Source organism: Hyposmocoma kahamanoa, unplaced genomic scaffold, assembly GCF_003589595.1.
Source record: "Hyposmocoma kahamanoa isolate Upper Pololo Valley unplaced genomic scaffold, ASM358959v1 98263, whole genome shotgun sequence".
Lineage (NCBI taxonomy): Eukaryota > Metazoa > Arthropoda > Insecta > Lepidoptera > Cosmopterigidae > Hyposmocoma > Hyposmocoma kahamanoa.
This window is the reverse complement of record NW_020655550.1, coordinates 919,794-934,320: the sequence shown is the minus strand read 5'-3', so window position 1 is coordinate 934,320 and position 14,527 is coordinate 919,794. Positions and strand designations below refer to the sequence as shown.

The following is a 14,527-nucleotide window of genomic DNA, read 5'->3' as shown; positions in this document are numbered from 1 at the left end:
ACTTGATTTAATATAGTCACTGTTATTGGATCCTGATAATTTATTACCATCTGCAGTCGTGGGAACGACTGCGTACTAGAAAAGGAGGCTGTCTGTTACACTGAAGCGTAATCTTTACTTTTGTACATATGTAGTTTTAGGTAAATTTTGCTCGAACAAATATTTTTAAACAAAACTCATATCTAGAACTTATTTATTATGTAAATTTACTTAGAAATTATTTGTTAATGCTATAAAATGTTAACGTGCCCAATACATATAGCTCCGTCTCATTCTAGATTAACGCATCAAAACGAAGCATGCAAAATTAATTAGATAAGATTTTTAAGAGATAAGAGCATTGCTTTTTTATATTTTTTTATACGTGTCAGACACATGATTCCATCCTCCTGATGTAAAACAGAAAATGGAACCCAAACGGGAAGTAAGTATAGGTATCGCTATTCATGAAAGTCAGTGTAATGTTCCTCGAGTGCCCTGCGAAGAAGCCAAGAGAACAATATAATAAGATCGACTTATCACTTACGTAAAGTAAGGGTTAAAATTCATTTTTGATAATTGCAATTATAATGACTCTACTTGTGCACCACCCCCTTGAAGTACGAATCACTGTTTTTCAAAGACAGTAACAAAATAGCATAAAAAAATAAGCACCTGGGTAAAGGGTACCGTTATTTTGTCACGTACCAATCTCTTTTCCAGAACAAAATGACTAGACACGCAGTAGGGTGACGGACCATAATATAGATTCAAAGAAACTGTGAATTACCTATAGTTTTTTCTGTCGATAACAGGTTATACAAAGTCCTTACTATACCCCATACGTCACGTATGTGAATAGATTCTCGTTCTTTCTAACACGTGAAGCACGATATTACGGTGTGACGGGCGCTGTGTCGTCTTAGTAACTACAACGTTTGAAACGTCATCGCGTTATTAGCAGCTAACAAACTTATGCTGAGTGTTTACGCGGCTTAAGGTTATTCAGTGACAAGCAAACCATATATAATAATTTATATAATTATAAATACTATCTACGTACAAATGTTCGTAAATTTAAATTCACAGTACTAAACTCTTCTAAATCTAGATTCACATTACAAAACAATAAAACAAAGGTCGGCAAATAAAAAAGGACTTCAGTAGTTGATCTGCGAGTAGAGCGCAACTAGAAATGGATCTATCAATTAAGCGTGCGTGTGAGTCGACTTTTTGATTGATGCATCAATAAGTACATAAATCCATTAAGGCATCCCTCCTGTTAATTGTGTGTTTTCTGCGGCTGTCAGACCAACTCGGTGGTTTGGAAACCGCGATGTTTCACGGTTTAATTGTTTAAGAAATAAGTCTCTATAATCTAATACTAATATAGGTGAGGAACTTATGTGCCTATTATTATTTAATTTTGGATATAAAAAGAGATGCTTAATATAGCCCAATATTCAGTAAATGCATAGCAAATATTTAAGCCAATGATGATAATGGAGTATAAGGGAAATACATGTTTTCATTGATGTAGAAAAGCATTTCACCATAATCAAATGGTTAGTGATGAAGCATGCTTAACGGTTCGAAGGCGGCTTGAAGGTCTAAGTTACATTTGTCGGGGAAGCAAAATGCTACGTGTGTATTGGTTGTCTCCACCATCGAACTATTGAAGCCATTACATAGAAAAATAAATGTATGTATCCAGTATTTATTGCATACGTAATGGCTTCATTATATTTTACATAAATAAGCGAAAAGTAGGATTTTTTTCAGAGGACACGTATTAAAAAATGTGTGACAAAGAAAAAGAAAAATTATGTGACTAATTATTTTCTTAAATTAAATAATCCAAAGCAATGCTTGTTACACCTTGTTATTATTAAGGTTTTGTTATAATAAAATCGTTGAAGGAATGCAAAACCATAAACAATAGGCACTAAGATATCAAAGTAAATGAAATAATACCCATGGCTTGAATAGAAACTATCTGAGTCAAGGCTTCAGCGGGTCCGGCTACAGCTATTTTATTTCAAGCCTTCGTTTATGGGTTTAATAAATTGTATTAAAATACTTAATGTTTTGCACTTGTACTTTGTTTAAAATATCATGTAACTCGTTTAGTTGTTTAGATGTCTTTAAATTTAAATTTTGGATCCGTTTGTTGTCATTTAGAGTTAGGCCATTAAATTTTAGTGAGTAGGCCCAGTGAGGTTTTACGTGTCAATTGGTAACCAGGACCCTCCTTGGGTATTTTCGATAATTGCCAGCTGTATTTCGTCCATGTGAACACATAAGTAATCCTTATCAGACAATGCACGAAAATTCCGTCACTCTCTGGTTTTAAGTAAAAAACCATCAAGAAGAATAGAGTAACGTCACTACATTCGTTCATCCAAACTAAGATCATAAATGCGAAAGTAATTCTGTCTGTTACGTTTTCTCGCCTAAATTTTGGTATAGGAATAGATGGGATCTAGGAGAAGGACATAGGCTAATTTTGTCAAAAAATAAATCTTAACGGGACTGAAATTGGAGATGAAAGTTTGTATGGAAAACCAATAAAAATGTGAAAATTAGTATAATATACTCAAATTAATTCTTCTACTCAAATGAAATCGCGGGCACCAGCTATAATATAGAAAGTCACAAAATAATGAAAATGACCGAAAATTACCACTAAAATACCAAAATTTGTCATTGACTGTCATATTCTGTTAGACAACAAAAATAAATTTATTACAATTTCACAACATGAAACTCTTAATAGATTTATCGCACATCTATAATTAAAGGCGAAGTAACGTTCCATTACACCTAATGAGTTTAGGCTAATACAATAGGTTAATTAGACCACGCTTCATTATCGTACGATTGTCAAAACACCCCGCTGGCTGAGATGTCAGCCGCATGTCAAAGATGTCACCAGACTTTGTTTACTTGTCAAAGTATAGTCGTAGACTAAAGGTTTGGTGTATGTATTTGAGACACAATGATGTAGTTGAATTTCCTTAAAATCACGGTATAAGGTAAGCTGAATGACACACTGATTTCAAAGGCAATCCCAGAAAGTTGAAATAGATTGCATAGACATAATTATATGTGAGTTGACATATTATGAGAGTTGCGTGCACCTATTTTTATGATACTAAGCGGCGAGACAAAAAAGTTGTGTGTCTGGTGCTAAGCGCCATGCCTGTCCATAACAGTTGCAGTGTCACTCAGAGCTGTAAATCATGAGGTAGTGGCTAGTGCGCCCGTCACTTTGAAATATAAGTTGACAAGTCCATCAAGTGTGTCTGTAATTTCACCAGCACCCTTATCCACCGAAACCGAAACGCAGTAATACTCACATTATTGCTTGGCGGCAGAAAGAGATAAGGTGGCAATACTTCCCTGGATGAAGTGTTTCACAGCACTTGAAAGATGCTGTAGGACAGCCTAAGGGACTGGTTTGACATTGCTAAGTTAAAGTAGCTGTGAAATTCAAGTGGACAGTCCTTTTCCACACAAAAAAAACCGAAAGTTATATCCTACAATCCTACTTCATTTAAGTTACATTGGCTTATAAATATTAAAATCAAAACTGCAGTAAAAAAAGTAACGAAAATGGTAATATAAAATTAAATTTTTAAGCATTTTAGTCATCGAATACACTTATGTATTAAACCTGCGCTGACTGATCGGCTTACGTCTCTCACTATCAAGTGGAACATCGAGTATCCACGTGCTCGGATTAAATACAGCATGACATCTGATTGTATACTTATTTGTACCAATGGTGTATGATTAATGAACTAGTGATGCAACGATCAACGGGACATAGACATAAAAATATTATATTTTATGTTAGACTATTTTGTTTGCAACTGTACCTTGTAAAGAAAAAATACAAAACTTTTTTTATACAAGGAAAATAAGACATATAAGACAAACGTTTTGCGTCCATCAATTTTTTCCACCACTTTCTGTAATGGATGTCGTCCAATATAATTACGGAATACTACATAAAATGCGTTGGCTTTTTAACCAACTGTGGCAAAAAGAGCAAGTCATCTCTGGTCTAATATAAATGGCTCACATTAAACCTAAGCGATGGTTGAGTACACTCCTGGTCACATTATCTAGTTTTGTATTTTTTTGGAACTTGTATTGTATAACATGGAGTCTTCACTGACTACAAAGGTATTTAAATGAGCACTTTGTAGTTGGCTTGAAAGCATTTCGGTAAATAATATTTTTTAAACTTTGTTGAATTTTTTAAGCCGAATTAAATAAATGGCTAATTTGAATTGATAAAACACCAAATGGAATAAAAAATCACTTAACCGCCTGTTTAACGTACTTATAGAGTAAAGAGCATGAATTTAATTAGTATGAAAATTGATGGTATCTAATCGACTGTAGACAAATTTATCCAACACAGAAAACACACAACACTTTACCAATTGTAAAAACACATCGATTTGTATACTCAGCCAAAACTAAGTTTTTTTTATAATAACGTTAATAATAATAAGTTATAGAAACTATAACTTTTTAAAATGGCTTAAACGCTAATGAAATAACGTAAAATACAACGTTCAACCATTGACCTACCAAGTTCAACAATGAATTTTGACTCTTTGTATAGCTCTATCAGTGTTTCTCCGTAATACTCGTATGTAGCAAGCCGTGTACAACTTACCTGTAATTCCGTAATGGTCTTACGCGCATTACATTTTGAGTGACTTGCGGTGTAGAAAAAAATCAGGGCCCATTTGAATGATCTATGTATGAGAAATGTTGTCTCCAAAATCATTGTTCATAACAATTTACCTCTTACTGCTACTGCAGTACTTTTCTTGCGCATGGAGGAGATAGACATGTTTGTGTTTAGTATGTATTTAAAAAAATAGGATAGAGAAAAGAAGAATCTTGGCAGATCTAGAAGTAGCCTCCAAAAGTGTATATGTGAGAAACACAATAAATATCTAGTTATGAAGATAATCCCAGTTTATATTTATAAAGCACTTGAGCTACGCGACCTGAGCTACGTCACTAGGCTACTCTACTTTGAATCTTAAAATAAGCAATTGTGATGTTCTATTATTCAGTGTTCATACATTTCGTTGTTGAAACAACTCTAAACAGGACCAGCCTTGGCCAGTCTAGAAGTCGTTAAGCAGACTTCGAGCGCAAGTTGGGTCATCATCATCAGCTTACACGCATCCACTGCTAATCATAATCCTCCCCTTAATGACGCCGACTCGGTCGGTCTTGTGCCGCCCGCATCCAACCGCTGCCGGCCATCTTTCTCAGGTCGTCCGTCCATCTTGCAGCATATTATGTCACCATTGCTCTAGTTGCGTTCCAAGTTTTATATTTGGTGTACAACCAGGCAGTCAAATTAACTGACATGGATGGCAGATCTGGTTTCCAATCCTCGTGCGCTGGCACTTCCACATAAATCCTTTCTAAAGCCAACATTGGCAGTCTCGGGAGTCGTCGACTCGCTAAGAAGAAGAATGTGTCAGTCTTTTTGTTAGTGTAGAATGACCAAGTGACTACTGATCGACGTAGAAATCACATGGGTATACCACATTGAGTTTATAATGGAAATAATATATAATACTTATATGACGTTAACAAAGTGTCAAATAGACAGTAAATTATGATAGAATGACGCGTCATAAGCGTCATATGCGAACGTTGCGAACTTGTGAAATGTTCTAATAAATTGCGTAAAGTTGAAGTGAGACAATTTTAGAACCTACGAAATTACACTAATTTTTGAAATCGACATTCTTTTGTGACGTTGAAGTGATGAAGCAACGGCATGACTATTCATATTCTTTATACAGATGTACATCGTTTTATAGATACTGTCACGTTTGATTACCATTGGGGTTGTAAGAGATTGTGGATCTCTAAATGAAGAACTTTGATTCTGGCACATTTTATTTAGCATTAATGCGGTATTTTTTAATCTGGCCCTTTTTAAAGACGTCGTCGACAGTTTAGTTTATGTATTTGAATCTTGCTTAGAGGATGGGAAAAAATAAAGGAATAGTCTAAGGAATCTCGATACTTCAGGTAGAGTTATTCCCACACCTTTCACATTTGGCGCAGTTGTCAAGGACAATAGAGATTCGTCATATTGTAGACAAACACAAAGACAAAAAAAGGCAGTGAAGATTTCTTACATTTATGTACTTCACGTGCCGGTTGGAGATTGTATTATAGTAGTAAATTTATAATTGAATGATATTGGTTCGCTGTTCCCCATTTGTTGCACAAAATTGTTCCTTATATTTTTAATAAATAATAATAATGTGACGTTACGGGAAAATGCTTGAAATCCTGTTACACTGCTAATGTAGAATTTCTGACTCTACTATAAATTGTTACAACATGCTTAAACGTATTACAAATATTTGCACAGCACCGTACGAGTAGTAGGTAGGTATATTTAGGAAAATTAATTGTGTTGTAACTTTGACAATGGTAAAAAAATGATGCTAATTATGTATCGAAATCATACAATTTGTTTGAATTTACACTATATTGTTTGCAAGGTCCTCTGTAAGGACATGAAAATCACGATTGAAACTGTTTGTACGGTATTTTGGTGGCGATGTCATGTGTTATTTTATTTGGTTTTTTACTCGTGTGTTTTAAATATTAAATATTATTAGCAAAGTCAAAAATTACTGTAAGATCAATTCATCGACCTAACATTTAACTACCCATAGAATACAGCAGGTGGTTTCACTAATATTGAAAAATAAAACACACTTGTGTGTTGGTTAGAATTTGTTAGACAAAAAAGCTTGCAAATTATACCTAGTGACACAAGGTTCTGATGAAAGATAAAATTACTATGCGAAATGAGTTGAAGCCTGAAGCCCAGTACAGAGATGGATGAACATTGTAGTGGCCACATCCACTAATGAATGTCCAACATTCATGTCACATTTTTGCTACTTCACGAATCAGGTGACTTTTTAATGCGGGGGCAGACATGACAGTGGCGTTGTCTCAGTGGAGCCACATGACTCTAACCGTGCGCATTTTATGTTCAATCTAGCTGCAGTAGTTAATAGCTTTTAAATGTCATATTTTGTTACCTGGTGAACATGGTGGCTTGTATGAGGGGGTAGGTGTGACAGTGGCGCGCTGTCGCTGGCGTCCGGCGCCCCGATCGTTCGCATCATTAGCACGGCGCCGTGTCTACCGTCCTGGCCGGTGTCGCGATTACGCCTGCGTATACAAAACATATAAAAATTGTTACCACTGTTGTGACAATGCTGTAATGGGGTTATAGAAACTAAACAAGAAAAATCATCACAGGACAAGTTTAGACTATACAACTTAAAAAATGTATGCTTGTTAACTCCGTCATTACGTCACGATACCGTTTTAAAACTAAAATTTTTACACATTCGTGTCTATAATCCAGAATTTTCTACTAATATACCAATGTTGTACATTACTCCATAATGCTTATGTAATGGGTTTCAAGATTTAAATGTGTCTTTAAATCATTTAAGGCATTTTTTAAGGTTTCCATTAGAAAATTTCATGTATGATCTCAATAACTTTTGTAAAAAAAGGACCGCGCCATACACTTTAGTGTCATCTGTACTTGGATGTATTCAACATACCCTTTTTTACGGTATTGGTGAACTAAAAATGGTATGCTAAAACATCTTCATTAGCATTCCCAATTACGTATATACCATTCGCTGACGGGTATTTCATAAAACACCAAATATAGGCATGGGTGGAGCGTAGTTACTGCTACGAGTACATCTCAGTGAGTATCGGGGACTAAGTATGAAACCAAAACATATAAATGTACGCACATATAACTAAACTACGTATAAATACGTTTTTAGTAGTAGCTTCGCTAACCATTTTCGTTGTCGTTTGTCAAATCAGAATTTAGTAGGCATACTGATTTCGGATGATACAATCTGACTGGCAGGCATGTAAGTACACTTTGGTGCAACACAACTTCATTGGTAGGTCAAATTCGAAGAGCTATTGGATATAAAATGCTAAGCACTAATATACTTATTACCTAAAGTAGTATCTCAAATGGTTAATTTGAACTTCAAAATCTCTTTAATGTATTTAATTTATAATAAAATATCTTGTGGAGCGGTGGTAGCTTAGTAGGAGAACGATTGCTTTTCAATTCCGAGGTTGACGGTTATGATTCCTGGGCAGGTACCAATGATTTTAAGATTAGTGCATTCATATATCGAGTTCTCGGATTTCCGCGATTGTTACATATTGGAAATAAAACTTTTCGTATCTACATCGCGTATATTATATTATGTATATTTGTTTATTAAACAAACCAACGTTTACTGCCCTCTACGGGTCCCATGGTCACGGCGGACTAGCTGGCAAACGTTGGTTTGTTTCAAAAAACAGACAGAACAGACTTCGATTTAAGTTAGACGAAAAAATAATGTAATTCCCAATGCATTTGTAAATGTTCGATAGTAATGCTTTTGGCTTACGGTAAAGGAAAACAAGAAAAAAGAACGTTCACAACTCTTGGATAACGTGCAAAATCGTCAAACCGCATTGATCAAGCGCGGCGGACTAAAACCTAAACCCTCTTTTTAAAGGATACCCGTACCCAGAGGTGGAGTCGTATAATGGTCGACGATCGTCAATAAGAATGACATGACTGCAGCATAATTTCAGTAACATAATAAAGTTTATAAGGTATAACAAGTTTCACATCACGACAGGACCTTTTACTCTTCTTTTCAAGTCTAAGAACGGCGTCTACAGTCATTTTAAGAACGAAAGGGGGTAACCTTAGAGGATGGAAAATTTGTTGTTAGGCGCACGTCTTGCTCGTAACGTCACTAGGTGTTATAAAAAAATCCATAAATTAAGGGGTAGACATGTACGTTCTTAAAGCTTTCAACTACCACTTGCTAGTCAAACCGTGGTCATAGAGAGTGTAACCGCTCTGATATAGATTTGAAGATGAAAAAGACGTGTAGTGGTAAGAAAAAAGGTTTTGGTAGCATTATAGCTCCTCATGAAAGAATTCGTACAGGGAAGTACTGCCACCGCACTTATTTCTGCTGCCAAGCAGTAATGTGAGGGTTACTGCCTCCGTGGCCGAACGGATCCAGGTCCCAGGTTCATTACCGTGCCGGGAGAAATTTGTATGGCCTACATTTATTTCTCTCGTGAGTTTGAATGTAATTTGTGGTTGTCCATGTGTGTGTGTCCATGTGATTTTGATAGGATTTCCCTAGGCTATGAGTGTGTGCGCGTTATTACTGCGTTTCAGTTTTGAAGGATAAAAGGGTGCTGGTGAAATTACAGGCACATGAGACTTGTCAACTTGTGTCTCAAGGTGACGAGCACAGTGTTCCTCAGAACTTTATCGACAGGCGCGTTGCTCAGCACTAGGTGTACGAGTTGTTCGTCCCGTCACTTGGTAACATAAAAAAGTAAATAATATAAACGTTCTGTGAAAAAGCACAAATTTTAAAAATGTTTAGATAAAGTTTAATATATTGTTGTTTACTCACAACTGAGTGATGAAATCTAGTACTTAGTATCTAAGCGGATACAATTATGGTGCTGTGACGTATGGAATACGTCACATCATATCACAATTTTATTGTTATTGAAGCAAATATTGAATCGTCGTTGTATGTAATTTAGAGTTATATCGATTGAATTTGTAGCGCTTACGTTTGTTTGTATAATTTTCATTCCTTTCTGGTGTGACACCATTTTTTAGTCAAAATTGTGATTGTGAAATTGTGACGATATTTTCGTTCCTCCTTTGTTATTGGAAATGATTTTTTCATCGAAATATAATAGTAGTATATAGTGTCCCCAATGAATATACAGAGAGAACGTATTGTTGTTGGAAAACTATGCCTGAGATTCTGCACTACGAACAACAATTGAAATTTACTAATGGTAAATAGAAATAGGATGAAAATAAATCCTGTCAACTCCCATCTCGATATGTAAAACAACATAAATCATCAACCCTTTTATACGTCCCATTGCCGGCACTGATCTCATTTTAGGCGAGGGTTTAGGCCTTAGTTCGAACTGGTGGCTCAAATCAGGTTGGGGACTTCATACGTTTTCCAGAGGGTTGTGAACCTTCTTCGACATGCAGGTTTCGTCTCGTTGTTTTCCTTCACCGAAATAAATTTTTAATTAAATTTCGCTCATAAATTCCGATAAACTCAGAGGTGCGAGCGCGGTTTCGAACACACGGCCCTCTGTTTGAGAGGCAGTAGGTCAAACCATTAGGCTACAACGGATTTTGAAAAAAACTTTATAAAACAACATAAATTTAATAACAATTCTATTATATTACACTCAATCGACAACGTTATCCAACTTTATGTTACGACCGAACATTTTGAGTACATACACAAATTACTATTTTTAACGCTTCAATAATTTTGGTCCCTAGTTGCACTAAGGACGTGTATTAAAGTGATTACGTCCACGTTCGATCGGTCGGTGATTGGACACAATTTTGTTTTTTGTGCTATTATTGATAAAAGCAATGTAATTGCTATGAGTTAAAGCCCTTGTTATGAGGCTCGATATCTTTGCTGTTTAGCTTATTACGAGAGTAAACTGTAGGGTATTAAGATAGTGCAGTCTGTATGAGATGTATAATGATCAGAACAGACATTTCTTTTAATTATATAATTTGTTGGAAATATTTTTAAGCGAGACATAGAGATTTTTTTATTGTACTAAGGGACGGGACGAACAAGTTGTGCGCCTGGTGGTGAGCGACACGCCTGTCCATATCAGTTGTAGTGCCACTTGGAACTTTAAATCGCAAATATCTGAGGGATATTGCTACTGCGCTCATCACCCTGATACATTAGTCGGATGCATAGGCGTGTCGCTTACCACCAGGCGCATGACTTATTATAAAAAAGTCGACAAATCTCAAGTGCCTATAATTTCACCAGCACCCTTACACTTCAAAACCGAAGCGCAGTAATGCGGCAGAAATAGGTAAGGTAGCAATATTTCCCTAGACAAACGTACACATGGAGCTCTAGTGCTCCGAAATTATATATTGAAATATATTTATTTATTGAAAAGATACTCCAAGTATTGTTATCACGATATTCTCAATCAAAGCTTGAAAATATCAACGTCCTCATCTGTCAAAAAGTAAGTATTCCCACGTTACTACCAAAACTTTATCATGAAATACCTTTAGTAATCCCGTGGGAAACTATAAGCAAGGAACAAAAAATGACGCGTCTACACGCTACTAAAGAAACAATATGAGAAACTGCAGTAGATACTGAATCGTAGCCACTTACAAATCGAATAAAACAAACAAACCGATATTCTATTATGGTAATCTTCTATCTTTTTCCCACTTCGTGTATTGGAAAAGGAGGGAGCGGTTGAAATGTCGTAGGTCATTAGGTCCTAACCATGTAGGGTTCGCAATATGCCAATATGGAAGCAACCGTGGCTTTTATATAAGTAGCGAGTACAGTCGAACAATAGGTTATTGGTGCTTAGGATTTAAGCTAAATGCGTAGATGACCTGTGACTTGATGACTTTGATAACAGAGGACAACGCTGCTGTAGAATTGATTGTTTGAGGGGGAAAGTCTTTGGACTCCCAACCTGTGTGCTTCTGACGCGATTACACTATGATGCGGCACCTATTATGTTAGATGATCTTTGTATCTTTGTAATTGTTTAACGTATAAACCATTTCGTTGTGTATATACTTAACTTATGTTATAAATTGAATACAATTTTTAGGAACTCTTATTGTAAGGAAATCGTCATCCACAGTCACTTGTAAGTTGTTAACGTTTCTAATGTACAAAAAAGAAATTAGTGTTATAGAATGTTATAGAAATATAAGTTACATTGTCTTAGTTAAGAAATCCTAGACAGCCTTTTGAGTAAACCAGTGACCGTTTAATGAGCACAATGATATTCATGGTACAGCTATGCTAGAAATTAATAACCGTATAAGAAAACACTGGTTTGTCATACAAAAGTCATCCAAAACGTCGATTCAAATTATGATAAGACCGCATGCATTAGTTCTGGTAGGATGTAATGGACTACGATTAGATTGTGTGGATACGGTACTGTGGAAATAGTACTTCTGATGTGGTACTTCAGGTTTGAATGTCGATGGCCCATTAATCTCGAATTGACCGATTACATATATGACACAAATCGATCGATGAAAAAACACCATTATACCTGCATTGATATAAAATGTTATTATAATTGTTCGCATGTGATTGTATAAAACTTGTATAATTACAAGTCAAGTATTGTTTCTACAATATTTGATTGATCTATCTAGTCTTTTATCTTAGATTTCTCCGAGATTCGTTTATATTAGACAACAGGAATATTTTGATTCGGAGTTAATTTCTACTTAATCTAATTTAAAAAACTTTATATATGTGACGATATAATTTATACTCCGTCGTCGCATTGTCTATTTCTATACTATAATAATAGAGGTAGCACTGATATTGTCTTCACTTGTCTTTTGTATTATAGTTAAGCTACAAAAGTACACACCTATGATTTCATGGAAAAAATAAACTACCATATTTTAAATTTTTGCCTTATCCACCAAAGGTTTTCGTTTCGAAATTAATGTACATAAGTATTCATAGCATCTCTATGAATGATGCCTTTCATTGTATCTTAGCCCGAAATAAGGCAATCGGCTTTTTAAAGTTTCTGTTTGGTATATATTGGTATACTTTGTTTAAAGCAGTGGTAGGCAGTTTACCAGTTCAGTGTCAAATTTTTCCATCTATTAAATAATGAAGATACCTACATGTAATTTACAGTACGATTTTTTAAATTGTACTACAATATGGTTACTAGTTCAATAGGGTCACGACTAAACACGCAGAAACATGAAGATGCGTGATATAACACTTAGAATATTTCCTACCTGAAGTGTGTTTTTGAAGTATCGTCCTTACAATAATGACGTAACTACAAATTTAGTGAAAATGAATGGTACACTAAGACATAGAACATAAAGTTCGGAATCAAGCCATTCGGACGATGTGTTTAACATAATTAACCCCAAAAGTACGTAAGTAAGTAACTGTCTTATTGATTGTAATGAATATTATTGTGTTTTACCACCACGATATTAATTTTTTTTTTAATTGCTCCACTACTTTGTTTTAATTTTATTAATACAAAGATAGAACACAAAGAAAAATTCCGTCGATCTGACACGACGAACTTACTTCTGTGCCATGTCAGGGTGACCGCTCTAACAACATTTTAACTAATTTAGTAGAGCTCCTTGTGAAAGAGTTTGTCCAGAGCAGTACTGCTACTTTACATATTTCTGCCGCCAAGAAGTAATGTGAATATTATTGGGTTACGGTTTTGAAGGGTAAGGGTGCTGTTGAAATTACAGGCACATAGGACTTGTTAACTTATGTCTCACACGGAGACGGGCGCAGTGGCAGTGCTCCTCGGGTCTTTGTGATTTAAAACACTGAGTGCACTGCAACTGTTATGGACAGGCGTGTCGCGTACCACCAGGTGCACGACTTTCTCGTGCCATTACTTGGTATGACAAAAAAGCAGGTGTAGTCAACAGAGCTTACGAATTTTTCTATGCGTTTGTGACAGATCTTCGTAGGAATTCTATGAAAAAGTCGTTTTGGTGTGGTACAGAAGCAGGTTCGACTCCTGTCAGGTGACTGTCTGTTTTAGAGACAAAGCAACAACTATTATTCTTTCGTTATATAATAATAGCGAATAACTGTTGTCGAATGACCCACACCTCACTTGCTGGCAGTAGTTTACAAAGGCTCTTGGAGATGGCTCTCCTTCGTCGCATGACATCACCCACGTGACGAGATTGGCACTGTAAAAATAATTAATTTTATATTTTGTAAACGACTGCTTCTCAATTAATTATATATTAAAATGACTTAAATGTCTAAATTACGTACATTTGTGAATGTTAGTAGCAATAAAAAGGTTAGCTAAAAGAAATGTTTTTTGGGATAAACTCGCCTTTGTACACTAACATTGTTTCTCAAAATCTGTAATTTGTTTAGTGGTACAATATAGTGTTTACGTAATAAAAACAACGTGATGAAAGCTGCACTTGAAGAAGAGTCGCAAACCTTAGAAAACGTGTGAACTCCTTGGCCTAAACCATTATACCATTGCCTATACTATTATAGGTGATGATTATTGAGTAAATATTATTTCTTTGTTATTGTATCGTAATTTTACTAAGAAAATTACATTTTGTCTTCTACGTATGTTGTAATATAAATAACCTAAAACTTTAAATGAAGTGGTATAAACCCTATCCTTAGAATAGACCCCTGACGGCTATACGTTTTTTTTTATAATATCGAGTGACGGGACGAACAAGTCGTGCGCCTGGTGGTAAGCGACACGCCTGCTCATAACGCCTGTTGCAGTGCCCATTAGAGCTATAAGCTCACGAAGATCTTAGGGGCACTGCCACTGTGCCCGTCACCCT

General features: G+C 35.6%; 1 protein-coding gene across 1 annotated transcript in view; it reads right to left on the bottom strand.

Annotated features, from left to right (window-relative positions):
- LOC113238804 (neuronal PAS domain-containing protein 4B-like) overlaps nt 1–14,527 on the bottom strand; it is a 77,170-nt gene that overhangs the window by 57,130 nt on the left and 5,513 nt on the right. The window contains exon 2 of the mRNA XM_026475645.1: nt 7,095–7,227. Within this exon, the coding sequence (XP_026331430.1) occupies nt 7,095–7,105 (11 nt within the window). The 5' untranslated portion in view covers nt 7,106–7,227. The remainder of the gene's footprint in view (nt 1–7,094; nt 7,228–14,527) is intronic.